A 20,391-nucleotide genomic window follows, 5' to 3' on the forward strand; every position below is an offset into this window, starting at 1 on the left:
CCCCGCCGCGGGAGCCACCTACGCGCAGGTCACGGTCTCCACCGGGCCGGGGGGTAAGGTCTTCCGCATCCCGCGCGCTCCCCTGTCTCGCCCACCGCGAGCATCCCCACAGCCCGCAACCACCCCAGATAAACTGCTATCGCTGGTCTTACACAAAAATCCCCGACCCCGGCGACCCCCACCGAGGTCAGCTGCCCTCCCGAAGGCCAGGCCGGAGGGGCTGAAGATGCTGATGACTCTGTGCCTCTGGGCCACAGAAGTTACGAGTTTTCAGCGAGTCTGCGGGAGCCAGTGCCCACTCCTCTTTCCCGACCTCGGAGCGAACTTTTGCCCCACACCCAGCTCTGCAGTTCCCAGAAAAAAGAGGTGGAAGATTCTGCAGTCTTTTGCCCCCTCTGTCCAAAAATTTCAGTGGGAAGCCGAATCTTACCTCCTTATTTCCTATCTCAGAAAGAGGGACGCTGTGTGTGTTCCTTGGCCTCTACAAGGATTCTACTGCCTCACCCTCTTTCCTGGTCCTGGAAAAGAGCAAGGAAACACGGAGGGTCGGAGGGTAGGGGCAATAGAATTCACTGGCCAACATGTAACAGTCCCTTTTGGGAGTCTGGAATTTAGATGAATAAGTGAAGACCTGCACTCCTTTAATATCACACCTTCCTCATTCTTGACTTTTATTAAGACTTTTGATTTGCCTCACTCAGCTGGGGTACAGCTTCAAGTAATCCTTCAAGTATCCTTTGCAAGAAATGAGTGTATGATTCCTGAGTCTTTTCATGTCTGAGAAGATAGGATCCTTTTATGACTCTGTCTTGTCTAATGGCAGCTGTGTTGCAGAAAAGTCTGAGGCCAGGGTAATTTTCACTGTTTTGTAGGTAACTTGGGTGCAAAGGTGTACACACGTAGATGTTTGTATAATTCTTTAGCCTACTGGTGAAAATAAAATCTAACAAGTATTGACCTCTTTTCATTGAGTTTGGCTATAACATCGTAAAACTTTCAATCTGTGTACCTCTTTTTATTTCTGAAAGTTTTTTTCAGTTATTACTTTGACTAGAACCTCTTATAACTCTAGTATCTCTCTTAAGAATCTTTCTACGCCTTGAGTTGTACATCCATTTTTCTGATTCTCAAATCTTGTCACTTCCTTTGTCATTTTCAGCTCTCAGTCCATTTCCTCTGCCTTCTGGGAGAGGGTTCCCAACTTGTCTGGTCTTCTGGAAGAACAGTTGTTTTTTTTTTTTTTCCAATTATCCCTATCTAACATTTGCTATTGCATTTACATTTAGCAATTTTTTTTCTGTCTTCTTTTTTTTTTTGGCTGCCCTAAGTCATTGCTGTGTGTGGGCTTTCTCTAGTTGCAGAGAACAGGGGCTACTCTTCCCTGTGGTGGCTTCTCTTGCTGTGGCATGCAGGGCTTTAGGGCCCTCGAGCTTCAGTAGTTGTGGCGCAAGAACTTAGTTGCCCCGTGGTAAGTGGGATCTCCCAGGCCAGGAATCATACCTGTGTCCCTTGTATTGGCACTGGGCCATCAGGAAAGTCCTGCATTTACATTTTAAAAATTCAGTATAGAAAATGAAAGAAAGCACCCAGAATCCTGTTATCCAGAGATAAACACAACCACTAATATCTTGGAGTATATCCTTCCACATTTTTTTCTATATTTATATCCATACCAAAAATTATCTACTATAAATCCCCCTTTGCATAATATATGCAACACAAATTTTAATCTAGTATTTCCTGATAACAGTCATATTTTGATATAGATGGATTTAAAAATCATGTTAAGGAAATAATCTTCTGCTTCCATTTTATTAATAAAAACACTAAGCTTCCACTGATTGAGGGCTGCTCTGTGTTGGGTACCATGCAATATGATTTTCTACATTAATTCATTTAAATAGAATTATGATCATCTTTCAGATGATAAAACTGAAGTCTGAGAGGCCAAGTGAATTATCCAAAGTCAGCCAGAACTCAGGTCTGTCTATTACCAAAGCCCTGCTTTTATCTCCTTGGCCATATAATGCTTTTGCTTTAAAAAAGTCAGCAATGGATGTTAATTCTACAAAATGCTTCTTAAGCATCTTTCAAGATGACCACATGTTTTTTTTCCTTTGAACTTTTGATATGATGAATTCTACTAATGGATTTTACAATGTGATTTTCTGCATTCCTAGATTATACCGTACTGCAGATGAGTGTATTATTCTTTTAATATGTGCTGAATTAATTTGCTTATATTTTAATATTTCCCATCTACATTTATAAGGGAGATTAGTTTTTGTGTTCTTTGTCAAGTTTTAGCATTTTGGTAATGCTGGCTTTGAAAAAGCCATCAGGGATAATCTTTTCTTTTTCTCTGCTCTGGAATAGTTTAAATAGCATAGTTATCATTCTTTGGAGACAGGCAGAACTGCCTGGGAAACTGTATTTTTTAAGTGGGAAAGTTTGCTGATGGCCCAGTCTTTTCTGTAACTTCCTTTTGAGTCACTGTTGTTAATCTGTACTTCCACAGAACATCTTTTGATGATCTTTTTCTAACTTATTAGCCCAGAAATGTTTATTTAAAAACTTTCTATAGTATCTAGAGTTTACTTTCTCTTTCTTCATATTGTGCCCTGTGATTTCTTTCTTAAAAATTATTCTTGGAAGGAATTTATTTTATTGGTTATGACAGATAACCAGCTCTTGAACTCATCAATTCCACTGCTCTTTACTTTTGTCAATTATTTTATGATTTTATCTTTCCTGATACCATCCTCCTGCTTTCCTGAGGTCTTTTTCTAGGTGAGTTCAGTGCTTAGTTGTTATAGTTTTAATATTTTAAGTCTAAGAAATTTCCTCTGAGTTTAGCTTTGGTCACATCTAGTATGTTTTTATACACTGCACATTGTTCATATTGTCATTTTCTTTGTAGATATAATTCACATACCATAAAATTTCACATACCTTTTAAAGTGTGCAATTCAGTCGTTTTTTCCTATGCAACTATCACAGACTCTCTAATTCCAAAACATTTTCATCACCCCCAAAAGAAAGCCCATTAACAGTCACTCCCGATTCCTCCCACCCACCCTAGCCCCTAATAACCACTAATCCACTTTCTGTTTCTATGGATTTTCCTATTCTGATCATTTTATAACCATGGAATTATACAATGTGTAGACTTTTTTTCACTTAGCATAATGTTTTCAAGGCTTGTCCATGTTGTAGCATGTATCAGTATTGCATCCTTTATATGGCTAATGTTCCATTGTGTGGATATACCATGAGTTTGTTTATTCATTCATCAGTTTATGGGATTTGGACTGGTTCTGATTTTTGGCTATTAGAGTAATGCTGCTATGAACATTCCTGTACAAGTTTTGTGGAAACATAAGTTTTCAGTTCTCTTGGGTATATACTTAGGAGTGGAATTGCTAGGTCATATGGTGTCATAGATTGAATTATCTCCCCCAAATTCCTATATTGAAGCCTTAACCCCCAGTGTTACTATATTTGGAGATAGGGCCTTTAAGGAAATAATTAATGGTAATGAGCCCACCTTTGGCCTCCTGATGGGAAGAGCTAACTCTTTGGAAAAGACCCTGATGCTGGAAAAGACTGAAGGCAAGAGGAGAAGTAGGCAACAGAAGATGAGACAGTTGGATGGAATCACTGACTCTATGGACATGAGTTTGAACAAACTCAGGGAGATGGTGAAGGACAGGGAAGCCTGGTGTGCTGCAGTTCATGGGGTCGCAAAGAGCTGGACATGGCTTAGCGACTGAACAACAGTGAGACCATAACGGAGACGCCGGAATCCCAGGGACTTACAAGGTGTCCTTACAAGAGGAGGAACACACACCAGAACTCATTTATGCCCTTTGTCCATACACAGGGGAAAGGACAGGTGAGGATACAGCAAGAAGGTGGCTGGGAGCGAGTCAGGAAGAGAGCCCTTACCAGAACACAAATATGAACCTGCAAGCATCCTCTGGAATTTCTAGTCTTTAGAACTGTAAGAAAATAAATTTTTGTTGTTTAAGCCACCAGTCTGTAGTGTCTCGTTATGGCAGTCGCAAGGACCAATATATATGGAAACTTAAAAAAAATCTTTTTGAGGAGCTGCTTAACTTTTTGAGGCATTGCCAAACTGCCTTCCAAAGCAACTGTACCATTTTACATTCCCACCAGCAATGTACAAAGCTTCCAGTTTCTCCACATCCTCACCAACACCTGCTTGTCTTGCCAATTACAGCCATCCTAGTCGATGTGAAGTGATACTTCACTGCGGTTTCAGTTTATATTTCCATAATGACTACTGATGTTGAACCTCTTTTCAATGTGCTGGGTTTTCTTTTTGTCATTGAGTTATGAGTTTTGGGGGTTTTTTTGCCTAATATATATATATTATGGATACTTTTGTATTACTTCCTTGGATTGCTGTAACAAATTTCTAAAAGTTGGATGGCTTAAAACACACTTATTGTCTCACGCTTCTGGAAGCGAGAAGTTTGAAATCAAGGTGTCAACAGGACCATGCTCTGTGTGACTGTTGTAGGGCAGAAGGGTTCCTTCCTTCTAGCCCTTGGACTTAGCTGGCAGTCCTTGGCCTTTCTTGGTTCATAGATGCATCTCTCCAGTCACATGGCTCTCTTTTCCATATGTCTTCATGTCATCTCCCCTGCATCAGTGTCTGTCTCTGTGTCTGAACTTCCCCCCTTTCAGAAGGACATCAGTCACACTGGGTAAGTCCCACCTAAATGACTTCACGTTGACGTGATTACCTTTGTGAAGACCATATTTCCAAATAAAGTCACATTCTAGAGGTACTGGGCATTAGGACGTCAATATATCTTTTTGAGAGAAAACAATTCCATACATAACGACCATTGTACACATGATTTGCAAATATTTGCTCTGTGAATTGTCACTCACTTGCTTTTTGGCAATTGAGGCATAATTGACATATAACATTAATTTTAGGTATACAACATAATGATTTGATATTTGTATATACTGTAGAGTGATCACCACAATAAGTCTAGAACATCCGTAACTATCTATAACCACACACAGTTATAAATTGTTTTGCTCATGATGAAATCTTTTAAGACCTACTCTCAGCAATTTTCAAGTATACAATATAGTATTTTTAATTGTAATCACCACACTAGTTACCACCCTGTACATTACATTTCTGGGACTTATTTATTTTATAACAGGAAACTTGTCCATTTTGACCACCTTCACCCATTTTGCTCACCCCCTGCCTCTGGCAACTAGCTGTCTTCCACTTTCTTTTTTTGTCTGAGCCCTTGGCAGTGAAAGCACGGAGTTCTAACCATTGGACCATCAGGGGATTCCCTGTCCTTCACTTTCTTAGTACTATCCTCTGAAGCTCAACATTTTAAATTTTGATGAAGCCCAGTTTGTTTTTTTAAGTTGCTTGTGCTTTTGGTTTCATATCTAAGACACCATTGCCTAAATCAAGGTCGTGAGGATTTGTACCTATGTTTTCTTCTAGTATTGTCCTTTTGACTAAAAGTGTTGTGGAGAATGTGTTTTAATTTCTGGATGACTTACTTTGTTATCTTTTTGTTCCTGATTTTACTGCTTCATATTTGGAGAAGGAGGTTTGTACAGTGTTTACATTTTTATTTTACTTGTTTGCTGCATGGTTTGTGGGATCTTAATTCTGCAACTAGGGTTTGAACCCACGCCCTGGCAGTGACAGCACCAGGTCCTAACCACTGGACTGCCAGGGAATTCCCTACAGCGTTTCCTTTTTAAGGAACTGGTAGAGTTTTCTCTGTGGGTTACGATATGGTGACCATTTTAATGATTCCACGGCTGCTTTGAAGCAATGCATACTTCGCTTTTTAAAAAATAATTATTATTGCAGTGTTCTCACTCTCCCTCTTTCCTCATATATACTAAGTACTATATTATTCAATTTTTCTATTTCCTTCTTACTGTCTGCTTGATATTCCAAAGACTAAGAAGTTTAAGTTTCCCATTCTGCTTGTGATTTTGTTAAATTCCATGTGCTTATAATGACTTTTAAATATTTCAATTTTGCTAACGCATTTTTAGTTTCCCTACAAGCGTTTCTCACCTTCTCCACTTTTATCTCATGTCATCCTGTTTCTTTTTCTTCTCCATCTGTTTTCCCTTCATTGCCTTCTGCTTCTATTTCAAGAGGCTATGTTTTCTTTCATCTTCTTAAAGATGCCAAACAGTCTCCTTCCTTGTTCTTCTAACTGTCATATTAATCACCCTTCAAGATCTGTTCCTCCTGAGTTTTCAGAATAATACTTTTCTTTTTTTCGCTAATTAGAAATATTTTTTTCATATGCCCATTTTCTTAGTTTTTTTTCTCTTTACTTATTCTGGAACAAGGAAATAGCTGATATTTGCCCAAAAAAAACCCAAAAACCAAACCAAGACCACGACACATGAATTGTCCTTTGGATTGGTCTGTGAAGCTTTCAGCCACAAGTAACGGTGCAATTCAGTGCAAATGACCTTTGACTGAAATGACTCCTTAGCTAACCTAAGAAGAGTAAAATTAGAGCTTGGTTAATTCAGCAACTGAACACTGCTCTCAAGGACCCAGGTTCTTTCTTTCTCTGCAGTCTTCTGTCCTTATAACCTAGGCTGGCTCCCTTATGGTGGCAAGATGGATACAGCCACTCCAGACATCACACCCTGCCATCCAGGGCCGAGAAATAACTGTTTCGTCCTTGTTGGTGTCTTTTTAAGAGCAGGAAGCCTTTCGCAGGCGCTTCCCTGGTGGTGCAGTGGTTGAGACTTTGCCTTCCAGTGCAAGGGGGTACGGGTTCCATCCTGGGTTGGGGAGTTAAGATCCCACATGCCTTGCAACCAAAAAACCAAAACATAAAAGAACAGAAGCAAAATTGTAACAAATTCAATAAACACTTTTTTTTTTAAAGTAACCTTTCCCAGAATCCCTCTTCCTCTTAGGTGGTTTCTCCTTTTCTTGGCCAGAATTAGATTGTGAATCCAACCCTGATCCAATTATTGGCAAGGGGAATGAGTGCACATGAATGCTTTGGGACAATCAGAATCAACCTGAGTCATCAGACAGTAGACCCTGAATCCAAAACTGGGCTTGGTCAGCAGGAAAGTGGGGCATGGCTGTTGAAGAGCCAGTGTCTGCTGGAGTCTTGGCCCCACTCGGGTGCTGGTTGAACCACATAACAAATGTACGTTGGGAGAGCAGGTGCTGGGGCTCTGTTTTTAGCTTCGTCCTCAGGGTTTATCAGGCTTTCATCTAACATCACTCTGCGGGGCTGAAATGGAACCTTCTCCTATCTCTATATCCTGGCCATCTGATAACAGTCAGAAGATGTAGTTTTAAAAAATGTCATTCCTGGCTCTTTCCTATCTCTGCCCTCCATCTGTATCTACAAGAGGTTGCACCCCTTCCTAGGATGTCTCATCGCCCCTCTTCCCTTTGTGCCTGCATCTTTTCTGGGAGCTGCCATCTCCAAGTGTATCTGGGCTGAGAGGCCCTCTCAGGGGATAGGGGAAGCAACTACACAGTGAAGTGACGGCTGTGCGCTCATTGTCCAGTCACAAAGACCTTGCTTTTCTTGTTTTTTAAAGGGTCAGACAGTGGGAGGAAGGATAAAGGATCTTTCAAGTTATTTTTAGGATGGGAGGCAATGTCACTCTGTGGGCAGCATAGCCTGGGGGTTCACTACAATTGTATTTTTCAGTCCAGTCCCACTGGCTTTATCATAGGTGGAAATATGCCACTCTACTCCCCATCCCCGATTCTGGCAGTTAGCTGTCAAGACTCGTTTATGGTGACATTTCTGTGTTTTCCATATATTTGGGTTTTATTTAGAATTTGGAAGAGAGAGCAATTAATGGGAGCTGTTAGATGGTGATCATTTGAAACTGGAAGCCCTGTTTATATACTTTTCAAATACAGCTCCTTACGCCCTTGTCTCCATTTCCTTGACTCCTTGCTACCTGCTGTTTTGTTGTTGTTCAGTCACTAAGTTGTGTCCAACTCTTTGTGATCTCATGGACTGCAGCACACCAGGCTCCTCAGTCCTTCACTATCTCCCAAAGTTTGCTCAAATTCGTGTCTGTTAAATTGGACAAGGTGGTGCTATCTAACCATCTCGTCCTCTACCACCCCTTCTCCGTTTGCCTTCAGTCTTTCCCAGCATCAGGATGCAATGAGTTTGCTTTTTGCATCAGGTGGTCAAAGTTCTGGAGATTCAGGTTCAGTATCAGTCCTTACAGTGAATATTCAGGGTTGGTTTCCTTTAAGATTGACTGATTTGATCTCCTTGCAGTCCAAGGGACTCTCACAGGTCTTCTCCAGCACAATTTGAAAGCATCAATTCTTTGGCACTCAACCTTCTTTACGGTCCAACTCTCACATCTGTACATGACTACTGGGAAAACTATAGCTGTCACTATATGGACCTTTGTCAGCAAAGTGATGTCTCTGCTTTTTAATACACTGTCTTTGTCTGTCATAGCTTTCTTTCCAAGAAGCAAGTATCTTTTAATTTCATAGCTGCAGTTACTGTCCACAGTGATTCTGGAGCCCAAGAAAATAAAATCTGTCACTGCTTCCACTTTTTCCTTCTATTTGCCATGAAGTTAGGGGACTGGATGCCATGATCTTAGTTTTTTGAATGTTGAGTTTTAAGCCAGCTTTTTCACTCTCCTCTTTCACTCTCATCAAGAGGCTCTTTAGCTCCTCTTCACTTTCTGCCATTAGAGTGGTAACATCTGCATATCTGAGGCTGTTGATATTTCTTCTGTCAATTTTGATCCTAGCTTGTGATTCATCCAGCCCAGCATTTTGAACAATGTACTCTGCATAGAAGTTAAATAAGCAGGATGACAATATACAGCCTTGATGTACTCCTTTCCCAATTTTGAACCATTCTGTTCCATGTCTGGTTCTAACTGTTGCTTCTTGACACAAATACAGGTTTCTCAGAAGACAGGTAAGATGGTCTGGTATTCCCATCTCTTTAAGAGTTTTCCAGTTTCTTGTGATTCTCACAGTCAAAAGCTTTAGCATAGTCAATGAAGCAGAAGTAGATGTTTTTCTGGAATTCCCTTGCTTTCTACATGATCCAGCAAATGTTGGCAATCTGATCTTTGGTTCCTCTGCCTTTTCTAAACCCAGCCTGTACATCTGAAAGTTCTCAGTTCACATACTGCTGAAGCCTAGCCTGAAGGATTTTGAGCATAACCTTGCTAGCATATGAAATGAGTGCAATTGTACATTCAAAGAATGTTTGAACATTCTTTGGCATTGCCCTTTTTGGGATTGGAATGAAAACTGACCTATTCCAGTCCTGTGGCTACTTCCTGCTGTCTGCTTTCTCTGAATGCCCTGAAGACACTAGAAGCCTCCACATTGTTAAACCCAGTGGCACTTTGAATTGTTTTGTTACCCGTCTTTGCTCTGCATATGACACTGCCAACCAGCATCTCCTTTTGCCGGTAAATGTGGTATTGAGTGCTTGTTCTATGTCAAGTATTGTGCTATGCTCTTTATATGTTATTAATTCATAAAATTCTCAAAGCAAGTATGAAGAGGTCATTATTGTTTCCCATCTACGTGTAAGGGGATTGAGGCTCTTGCTTGTGGACCAGTAGCTAATAACAGGAAGAGTCAAGCGGGAACCTTCCTAAAAGTTCTTTTTCCTGGGCTTCTATAGCCTTATTTGTTCCTGGTTTTTCTTCTCCTCTCTTTGGCTCCTCCTTCCCAAGCTCTTCTTTCTTTGCCTGCCTCTTAAGTGTGGTCATTTCTTGGGCTTGTTTCCTAATAGCTGTGGCTTCTCTCCCTTTCTGCATTGCCCTGGGCAGTTTCATCAAATCACCTTCGAATGGCTCTCAGATCTCCATCTCCCTCCTTGATACCTTTTGTGAGCCTTGGAACCACTTGTGGGGTTAGTCGCTCGTGTCTGACTCTTTGCGACCCCCATGGACTGTAGCCCGCCAGGCTCCTCTGTCCATGGGATTCTCCAGGCAAGAATGCTGGAGTGGGTTGTCATGCCCTCTGTCAGGGAATCTTCCCGGCCCAGGAATTGAACCCGCGTCTCATGTGTCTCCTGTATTGCAGGTGGGTTCTTTACCAGCTGAGCCATCAGAGAAGCCCTTGGAACCACTTCAGATCAGATTAGATCAGATCAGTCGCTCAGTCGTGTCCGACTCTTTGCGACCCCATGAATCGCAGCCCGCCAGGCCTCCCTGTCCATCACCAACTCCCAGAGTTCACCCAGACTCACGTCCATTGAGTCAGTGATGCCACCCACTTACCCATCCGCTTTCCTAGCATCTTCGGTTGGGAAACCCTCTGTTCAACACACACTGGAATCACTGAGAAGCTTTTTAAAAAGATAGTAATGCCTGAATCCCACCCCACAGAAACTGATTTAATTGCTTTGGGTTGTGTGACCTGAGCATCACTATTTTTTTTTATTATGGTAAAAAACGTATAACAGGAAATTTACCAAATTAACCGTTTTTAGTGTACAGTACAGTAGCATTAACTGTATGCATGTCATCATACAACAGACCCCTATAGACTTTTTCATCTTGCAAAATGCAAACTATTAAAAAAAATGCAAACTCTATACTTCTTGAGCAACAACTCCTCTTCTCTCCTCCTCCCAGACCATGGCAACCACATTCTACCTTCTAAGAGTTCAGTTACTTTAGATAGCTTACGTAGAAGTGGAATCATGCAGTATTTGTCTCTTTGTGACTGGCTTATTTCACTCAGCATAATGTCCTCAAAGTTGATCCATGTTGTAGCATACGACAGGATTTCCTTTCCTTAAGCTGAGTAGTATTCCGTTGTATGTCTATATCACATTTTCTTTTTTTTTTCCTTTCTACCTTTTTGAGACATCATTGACATGTATGACATATTACATACATTGACATATGTAATTCTAAATTCTGTGTGTAATTCTAAATATGATTTGGTGCACGTGTATATTATGAAATGCTTGCCATGGGAAGGTTAGTTAACACATCCATCCTCTCACATAATTACATTTTGTGCATGGTGCAAACACTGATGATCTGTCTTAGCAGCTTTCAAGTACACCATGATATACACTGCTGCTGCTGCTGCTAAGTCGCTTCAGTTGTGTCCGACTCTGTGCGACCCCATAGATGGCAGCCCATGAGGCTCCCCCGTCCCTGGGATTTTCCAGGCAAGAACACTGGAGTGGGTTGCCATTTCCTTCTCCAATGCATGAAAGTGAAAAGTGAAAGTGAAGTCGCTCAGTCGTGTCCGACTCTTAGCGACCCCATGGACTGCAGACTACCAGGCTCCTCTGTCCATGGGATATTCCAGGCAAGAGTAATGGAGTGGGGTGCCATTGCCTTTTCCATGATATACACTAGATCCCCTGATTTTATTCTTCTTATAATTGGAAGTCTGGATCTTTGACTAGCATCTTCCCGTTTCCCCCATGTCCTATCTCTTGGCAAAAATCCAATCTATTCTCTGTTCTCTGAGTTTGGCTTTTCTAGATTCTACGTATAAGTGACATCAGGCAATATTTGTCTCTCTGTTTTATTTTGCTTAGCATAATGCCCTCAGGGTTCATCTGTGCTTTTGCTAATGGAAGGATTTCTTTTTTTTAAAAATGGCTGAATAACATATCATTAAATATATATGTATATGATTTTGTCTTTATCTATTCGTCTGTCAGCAGACACTTAGATTGTTTCTGTATCTTGGCTATTGTCAATAACGCTGCAATGAACAGGAGAGTGCAGTAGTCTGTACAAAATTGTGATTTCATTTCCTCAGGCTACATACTCAGAAGAGGGATTGCTAGCTCACACGGTAGTTCTATCTTTATTTTGTTTTTCATTAATATTTTTGTTGAAGTATAGTTGATTCACAACGTTGCATTAGTTTCTGCTATACAGCAAAGTGATGCAGTTATATACATTTTAAAAATGCTCATTTCCATTATGGTTTATCATAGGATACTGACCATAGTCCCCTGTGCTGTACAGTAGGACTTAGTTGTTCGTCCCTTCTCTGTATAGAAGCTTACATCTGCTACCCCAACCTCCCACTCTGCCCCTCTCCAGGCTCCCTCCCACCTTGGCAACCACCAGCCTGACTTCCGTATCTGAGGTTCTGTTTCATGGATGGGTTTACTTGTGTCATATTTTAGACTCCGCATGTAAGCGCTAGCATATGGCATTTGTCTTTCTCTTTATGACTTACTTAATATGATTATCTCTAGTTGGATCCTATTTTTATATTTTTATAAGAACCTCCATATGTTTTCCATAGTGTTTGCACTAATTTACATTCCCGCCAACAGTGCACAGGGTTCCAGTCTCTCCACAGTCTCACTAACACTTGTTATTTCTGCCTTTTGTTTATTTTTGATCCTAACAGGTACGAGGTGATATCTCATAGTTTTGACTTCCATTCCCCTCATGATTAGTGATATTGAACATCTTTTTATGTGCTTATTGGCCATTTGCACATCTTTGGAGAAATGTCTATTCAATTCCTCTGCCCATTTAAAAAAAATTGTATTTATTTATTAGTTTTGACTCTGTTGGATCTTTGCTGCTGTTCCCGGGCTTTCTCTAGGTGGGGAGCGCAGGGACTACTCTCTGCCGCAGTGTGCAGGCTTCTCAGCGTGGTGGCTTCTCTTGTGGAGCCCGGGCTCTAGAGAGAGCACAGGCTCACTAGTTGTGGTGCGCGGGCCTCACGGCACGTGAAGTCTTCCCGGGAGCAGGGATCGAACCCGTGTCCGTTGCACTGGCAGGTAGATTCTCAATGCTGGATGACCAGGGAAGTCCCTGCCCATTTTTAAATTGGGTTATTTGTGGGGTTTGGTGGTGTTATTGCTGAATTGAAGGAGTTCTTTTTATATTCTGGACATTAACCCCTTATCAGATATGTGGCTAGTAAATATTTTCCCCCATTCCATAGGTTGCCTTTTCACTCTGTTGATTGTTTCCTTTATTGTCCTGATGTTTTTAAGTTTGTAGTGCCATTTGTTGTTGTTACATTTGCTGTCTATGCTTTTTGCTTTTTGTGTCATATTCAAGAAATCTGCCAAATTCAGTATCAGGAAGTTTTTCCTCTATATTTTCTTTTAGAAGTTTCAGGTCTTACGTTTATGTCTGTAATTCATTTTGAGTTCATTTTGTATGTAGTGTAAACTAAGGGCCCAACTTAATTTTTTTCATGTGGATATTCAATTTTCCTACCACCATTTGTTAAAGAAGCTTTTTTATATTGTAATAAACTTAAGTAAGTGGGATTGCTTTCTTGATTTTTCACTTCATATTGTTCATTGTTAGTGGGTGGAAATGCGAATGAGTTTCTGTGATTTGATTTTGTATCCTGCAATTTTGGCAATAGTATTTTCTGTGGAACCTTTAGTGTTTTCTACATATAAGATTATGTCATCTGTGGACAGAGATCATTTTACTTCCTCCATTCCAATCTGGAAGCCTTTTATTTCTTTTTCTTGCCTAATTGCACTGTCTAGGACTTCCAGGACTGTGCTGAATAGAAGTGGCAAGATTCCTAATCTTCAAAGGAAAGCTCTCAGCTTTTCACCATTAAGTATGATGTTAGCTGGAGCTTTTCAATTATGGCCTTTATTTTGTTGAGGTAATAGATGGGGAAACAGTGGAAACAGTGTCAGACTTTATTTTTTGGAGCTACAAAATCACTGCAGATGGTGATTGCAGCCATGAATTTAAAAGATGCTTACTTCTTGGAAGGAAAGTTATGACCAACCTAGATAGCATATTCAAAAGCAGAGACATTACTTTGCCAACAAAGGTCCATCTAGTCAAGGCTATGGTTTTTCCTATGGTCATGTATGGATGTGAGAGTTGGACTGTGAAGAAAGCTGAGCGCCAAAGAATTGATGCTTTTGAACTGTGGTGTTGGAGAAGACGTTTGAGAGTCCCTTGGACTGCAAGGAGATCCAACCAGTCCATTCTGAAGGAGATCAGTCCTGGGTGTTCATTGGAAGGACTGATGCTAAAGCTGAAACTCCAGTACTTTGGCCACCTCATGCGAAGAGTTGACTCATTGGAAAAGACTCTGATGCTGGGAGGGATTGGGGGGCAGGAGGAGAAGGGGACGACAGAAGATGAGATGGCTGAATGGCATCACCAACTCGATGGTGCGTTTGGGTGAACTCCGGGAGTTGGTGATGGACAGGGAGGCCTGGCGTGCTGCGATTCATGGGGTCGCAAAGAGTCGGACACGACTGAGCGACTGAACTGAACTGAACTGATTTCCTTCTATTCCTAGTTTATTTGAGTATATTACCTCTTGACCAGACTATTAGAATAGTTAAGTAGCTTGTCTTCCTGCCTGCTGTGCTGTCTAATATCTCCGAGCCATACATAGCGCATGTAGAAATAGCCTGGGGGAATTAGAACCAGCCACCTGAAGGGAAGCTGGAGTGTAGGGGGTGGGCAAGCAGCACGTGGCCTGCTTCTTTCCCGCTCAGAACCAAGGAAGCCAAGAGCTGTGGTGTCAGAGCTTTCCTCTAGCCTCATGACGATGCTATCCCTCAGGCCCCGCCCCTCAGGAGCCTCTTGCCCCACCCACAGCCCCTTGGGCCCTGCCCCATTTGGCTCCCCGCGCGCCCCGCCTTTCCAGCCCCCTGCCCCTGCCCCAGAGAACCTCGCATTACTCAACTTTCAGCGCCCTGGGAGGAGGATGAGATCCGCAGGGACCGAGTGGAGCCCCAGAGCGTGTCTCTGTCGTGGCGGGAGCCCATCCCCGCGGGAGCCCCAGGGGCCAACGGCACAGAGTATGAGATCAGATACTTCGAGAAGGTGAGTCTGGGTCTGGGAGGGACCTCGGGTTGCATTACCAGCTGCGGACTGTCCCCCTCTCTTGCCGGCTTCCTTTTCTTTACAAGCCCCTCCCAGCATAAGTCCTTGCTTTGTTTCTAAACATCTCCACTGGCCCCCTGAGCGGCCTACCCAGCCGGAGTTTCTTCCTGGCCCCTCCTCACCGTGGACACACAGCTCTCCCTCTTTGCTCGGGTCTCCTTTCGGTAACCCGTCATCGTGTCTATTTTCGCCACTACTGCCTACTGTTCACAGTTGACGAAAAGCTTCCCCTGGGGGCTGATGCAGACTTTCTGTGGCTGGATTCTGTGCATAGTTTGCAACTTTTTAAGAAAAAGAACGCAGAAACATATTGTTTCAAATTTTATGGAAAAGTACCACTGTGGGAACATGTTGCCAGGTCTGGTGGTGTGCCAGGGCTCAGCATAAATAATATGCTGATAAATGATGTACTGATAAATGTTTAACAGTCAGCTCTCACAGTAATGAATGTACACACTCAAATTTTAATTTTACTCACGTGGAGACTGTGTAACCAATCGTTTACAAATAATAATAGAAAGTATACAATGTTCCTTATTGTAAACTCTGTAGGGCCAGTTGATTCTCCTAGGATACTTTTTCTTGATTTTGGCTGACTTCTTGTATCTGTGGTCAGCCTATGGTTGCAGCTCAAGGGTGGTTTAACAAGTGGAGTTAGGTCCAGATCCACTATCTCTTTCTGCCTAAGTTTATTGTCTGAATTTGATAGGTAATCTACAGTTAAACTGTTCTCACTTTGGTGACAATTGTATTCTTTAAAGCAAAACTTTGCTTTCAACTTAGCATTACATGTGTTAGGACTTCACTCCCTCCTCAGTGACTCCAGGGAGTTCTTTGCTGAATCAGATAACAGATTTTGAAAAGAGAAATCTGGAGAGCTGAGAGAGAGAGAGAGGAAGTTGGGGGCTTTCAACCCAGAGATGGTAGCTGAAGCCAAAGGACCTGAGGGGATGGCCAAGGGAGGGGGGCATGAGTGAGAAAAGCGGCTGGGACTGGGTTCTGGGGGTCCCTGACGTCAAGGAGACCACAGCGAAGGTTGCTGGGAAGGAGCCAGGCAGGCAGCAGTTGCTTAGAAAGGGCTCACTGAACTGACACTCAGGGATCAGAGCATAGATACAGTCCCAGTGCTGAGCTGGGTGGTTGCTCCCTGGCCCATAGGGAGTGTGACTTTGTGGGGAACCAAAACCCTTGAAACGATGAGCCAGTACAAAAGGGGCTGTGTTTGAAAGCCTTCAGGAGTGTCTCATGGAGCCTGATGACCAGAAGTGTGGCAGGAATCACCAGCCCCTCATCTCTGAGTTCTCTCCATACCAACCCCGCCTCCTCTGCAGGAAGGGCACCTTGCAGCCGCCCAGGCTGGCAGCCCCTTTTCCCCTCCCCTCCCCAAGCCTGCTTATAAATTCTGCAGCCAGGACCTCACTGTCTTTCCATGGTATGTTCAAATGCCCAAAAGTGGGATTCTGATTGGCCCAGCTTGGGTCAGAGTCTGCTCTGATTCCTGAATACCGGGCCCGTAGAAGTGGGGCCACAGATACAGGGGAGATGCACCTTTGGGGGCTGTGAGTGTGGCAGGGGCTCTAATCAGGGGGTGTGTGCAGAGATGAAATGATGGCAGCATGTCCAGCATGCACCGTGATCAGATGTGTTGGGGGCAGGATGACATAGTGCACAGAGCACAGGACCTAAAGGAATTGGGAAGATGTCACCCCGCCCCTTCCCTGCTGGGAGCATCACCTATACAAGCAGATAGGAATGTGTAGGAAGTCTGCTCCTATAGGGTCTAGCCCAGCAGCGGGCAGTGAATGGGCCCTTGGTGGGGGGCTGTGGGTGAGCCTCTCAGCCCCTCTGATCTGAATTCCTTATCTGTGAACCCACACCTTGTAGGACATTGTGAAAGTCCGGTGACAAGGGGAAGGAAAAGCCAACAAGGGCCGGGCAGGTGTCAGGGCTCATTTCCTCCTTCTTTCCTCTGAGGGGTCAGGTGCAGTTCCTCCTCTAGACGGCCAGGCATCGATGCCTTTCATCCTAGCATCCCCATAAGGCAGCATCTTCTCTAAAGTTTCTGTTACTCGGAGGTGGGGTTGTTCTCAGTTAAGGTGCCACCGAGTATAGGTGGAAACTTGTGGTGGAGAAAGGGCCTGGGGACCTTCTGGAAGAAAGATGTGAGATTCCTCCAAGATGAGTGGAGTTATTCAAGCAGCCCGGGCTCCTCCCCTCAGGGTACCTCTGCCACCTCCCTACCCCTTCCCTCCACATTCTCCCAGGAGCATGGGGCCAGTCCTGGGTCTGGGCTCATGTATCTCCGTCCCTCCCCAGGGTCAGAGTGAGCAGACTTACTCGACGGTGAAGACAGGGGCGCCTGCGGTCACTGTCACCAACCTGAAGCCGGCTACCCGCTACGTCTTTCAGATCCGGGCAGCTTCCCCAGGGCCCTCCTGGGAGACCCAGAGCTTCAACCCCAGCATTGAAGTGCTGACCCCAGGGGAGGGTAAGTGACACGCAAGAGGAGAGAAGACCCAGCCTGGGGCTGGAGCATGGAGGCAAATTGAGGGGTTACCTGTGCAATTAAGGGAACCTGCAGAACAGTTCGGTTACAACCTAACAAATGAATGAGACTGGAATCCAGTAACTAGTGGCTTAGATTGAGTACCTGTCCTGGAAGAACTCACAGGAGAGGGATCCATGAACAGCTGGAGCCCAGGTCTCAGCTGGTGTCTCCCTCCCATGTCTCGAGGAAACATCCCCTGCCCTCTCCAAGATCCCTCTCTTTTCTTGGGAGGACTTTTCTTCTCCTGGTCGCTTCTTGTCCTTGACCACTGACTTATTGTTCCCATCCTGCTGCTTTCTCTCTGTCGTGACACAGACTCAAACGTGGGCACCATCCCTCTTCCCACTACGCCTTAGCGTGTGAAGTCAAGGGGTCGGCCCAGCTTACCCTCTGGACTTCCAGGCCCTGAGGTCCATCATCCCCACATCCAGCCTTCGCTGAGGGTTGGGGCACACCAAGGGAGTGTCACCTGCAGCAATAAACCAAGCAAAAACACCAGAAGTGGTTACAACTCCGAGCTTTCACTGCTGGGGCCTGGGTTCAGTCCCGGGTCAGAGAACTAAGATCCCACAAGCTGCGTGGTGTGGCCAAAAGCAAACAAACCAACAAAACACCAGGAGAACTGCATACTTTCAATGGGTGAATTTTATGGTGTGAGAATAATTTCTCAATAAAGTTGTTATCAAAACAAAGCAAAACAAGAACTGAACATCAGATATTCCTGATCCTAAAACAGTTCCAGCTCTCGGCCATGGTGTGGTACTACCCCTCCTGCCCTGGCTTCCCTGCCCTGGTTCCTCCTCCCCCTCCCCCAAACCCCCAGGACCCCTTCCGGATGTGCACAGAGCATTTAGTGCTTTCTTTTAGTCTCCTGCCGCTAACCCAGCCCTCAGGACCTCACCCCTATCTACCCCGAGCAGCTCATGAAAGTATTTTTCCTGGACAAAAGGCAGTTTGCCTAAGAGGCATCCTGGCACCAGCTGTCAAGATAATAATTCTTTCCAACCTGCTACACGAGTCGAATCCAGGATAGAAAGAGTTCTGAGCCCAGGGGGAGGTGGAGATAAGGTGTTGAGGGAGTTTGCCTTCTGGGAAGGAGTCAGCACTTCTTGCTCGAATGCCTGTCTCCGCCAGACCCCAGCCAGGTGCTGGTGAGAGGAGATTAGAGCTGGGTCTTGAAGGCTGGGGAACGTTGGAGTTCTCCATGGGGAGGTGGGCAGGGAAGGCATCTTGGAGAGTGAGAGGCGGCAGAACAAAGGCTGGTGGGTTGGGCTGGAGTGGATGTGGTGGAGGGTGGGCGCTGGGGGCCGGTAGCTGAAGAGGACTGATGACTTCTGTTAGTCTGGTGCTTCTCAGTTGGTGGATCCCTGGGTCTGGAAGATCCCCTGGAGAAGGAAACGGCAACCCACTCCAGTATTCTTGCCCGGGAAATCCCTTGGACAGAGGAGGTTGGTGGGCTACAGTCCATGGGGCCGCAGAGAGTCAGATACAAATGAGCTACTGAGCGCGCACAGTCGGTAGATGTGCCACTCAGCTCCTGGCCTCCTCTGTTGTGGCCCTGGCTACAGAGAGTGGTTCCCCAAGCGCAGAGCGCTTTTTCCAGTGAGCTGTGACCCCAAGTCAAGTTCACGAGGAGGACCATGCTGCACTACTGTACTAGCTAACCATTCAGCAGCCAAACACAATACCACTCATTACCTCATGGTTTCTGTGGGTCAGGAGTATGCGCACGGCTTAGCCCTCACTGCAGTCCAGCTGTCCTCTGGGGCTGTGATCATCTCCAGGCTTAACTGGGCGGAGATGGAGAGGAGGGGAGGGAGGGAGTGAGTGCTTCCCTAGTTGGACTCTTGCTGGCTGCTTGCTGGAGGCAGGCACAAGACTCCTAGGCTTCTCCAAGGGCTGCTCATAACCCAGCAACTAGATTCTCCTAGAGACTGTGAGAGAGGGAGCAAGAGGGCGCGCAAGACGGAAGCCGATCTCTTGTAACCTAATCATGGTGGTGACATCCCATCACTTGTGCTGTATTCTGTTCATTAGAAGCGAATGACTGTGTTCGGCCCATGCTCATGGGGGAAGGAACACCAGGAAGCGGAGAATCCTGCAGGGCTATCTCAGAGGCCACTGGCCACACCGATTTTCTCTGCATCCTCCATTTCCCTGTCCACCAGGACAGCTCATTTCAAACAGTCCTTGGCGACAGTTCTATTTTCCGCCACCAGCCAGGCCCAGGACCCTATTCCCCATCTCTGGAAATGAGGGCTCTGAAATCTGTTCTCTTGACCCTGACCTTGTTGACCTCTGACCCTCCCTTTCTCTGCTGTCGCTCTTCCTCACTTGCTGTGTGACATCCTAATAGCGGCTCTTGGGATCTGACCACATCTGTCGGGCTCCCAGCCTCTCCTGGCCCCATGATCGTCTCTCCCCAGCTTCCACGGACTCTCCTGGTTGACGCGCTCTCCAGCCCTGCTGGTCCCCATTCCCCAGACATTATTTTGCACCCATCCCATTGTCCCCAGGACTGGCTCTCCTCCATCATCCCTCATCAAGGCTGCCTGCTGAAGTGTCTTTTTCTAATCCCAGTTTATTCATCAGGGCGCGTAGCATCTTCCCCATTCCCGACAGTTATCCCAAGCCTTTATCTCTTCCAAGCACCCCCTCTCTCTCCCCACTCCTGCCCTAGCAGATTCCCTCATTCCTCTCCTGGTGGGAAGGAACTCTGTCCACTGCTCTGGGCTCCCTGTTACCCTCAAGATAAAGCTCGTCCTCCTGGCCTAGCATTCAAGGTGCTTCTGGGTCTGTCACCTCCCCCAGCTCCCTTCATCCTCCTGCCTTCCAGCTTTAGCTCTTCATATCTTGCGTCTCTGCCTCCATGCAGCCTGCTTTCCAGCCACATGGGATGGCCTGTTGTTTTCCAGACCCAGCAAGTGCATCCA

The 20,391-nt window shown here is 44.8% G+C and overlaps 1 protein-coding gene across 1 annotated transcript in view; it reads left to right on the top strand.

Moving 5' to 3' along the window:
- The first annotated feature begins 6,443 nt into the window (after nucleotides 1–6,443).
- LOC105005001 (ephrin type-A receptor 10-like) overlaps nucleotides 6,444–20,391 on the top strand; it is a 19,623-nt gene continuing 5,675 nt past the window's right edge. Inside the window, exons 1-3 of the mRNA XM_010862823.1 lie at nucleotides 6,444–6,486; nucleotides 14,717–14,850; nucleotides 17,227–17,398. Coding sequence (XP_010861125.1) covers nucleotides 6,444–6,486; nucleotides 14,717–14,850; nucleotides 17,227–17,398 — 349 coding nt within the window. The remainder of the gene's footprint in view (nucleotides 6,487–14,716; nucleotides 14,851–17,226; nucleotides 17,399–20,391) is intronic.

This window comes from Bison bison, unplaced genomic scaffold (assembly GCF_000754665.1).
Source record: "Bison bison bison isolate TAMUID 2011002044 unplaced genomic scaffold, Bison_UMD1.0 scf7180017864484, whole genome shotgun sequence".
In the NCBI taxonomy this organism is placed as follows: Eukaryota; Metazoa; Chordata; class Mammalia; order Artiodactyla; family Bovidae; genus Bison; species Bison bison.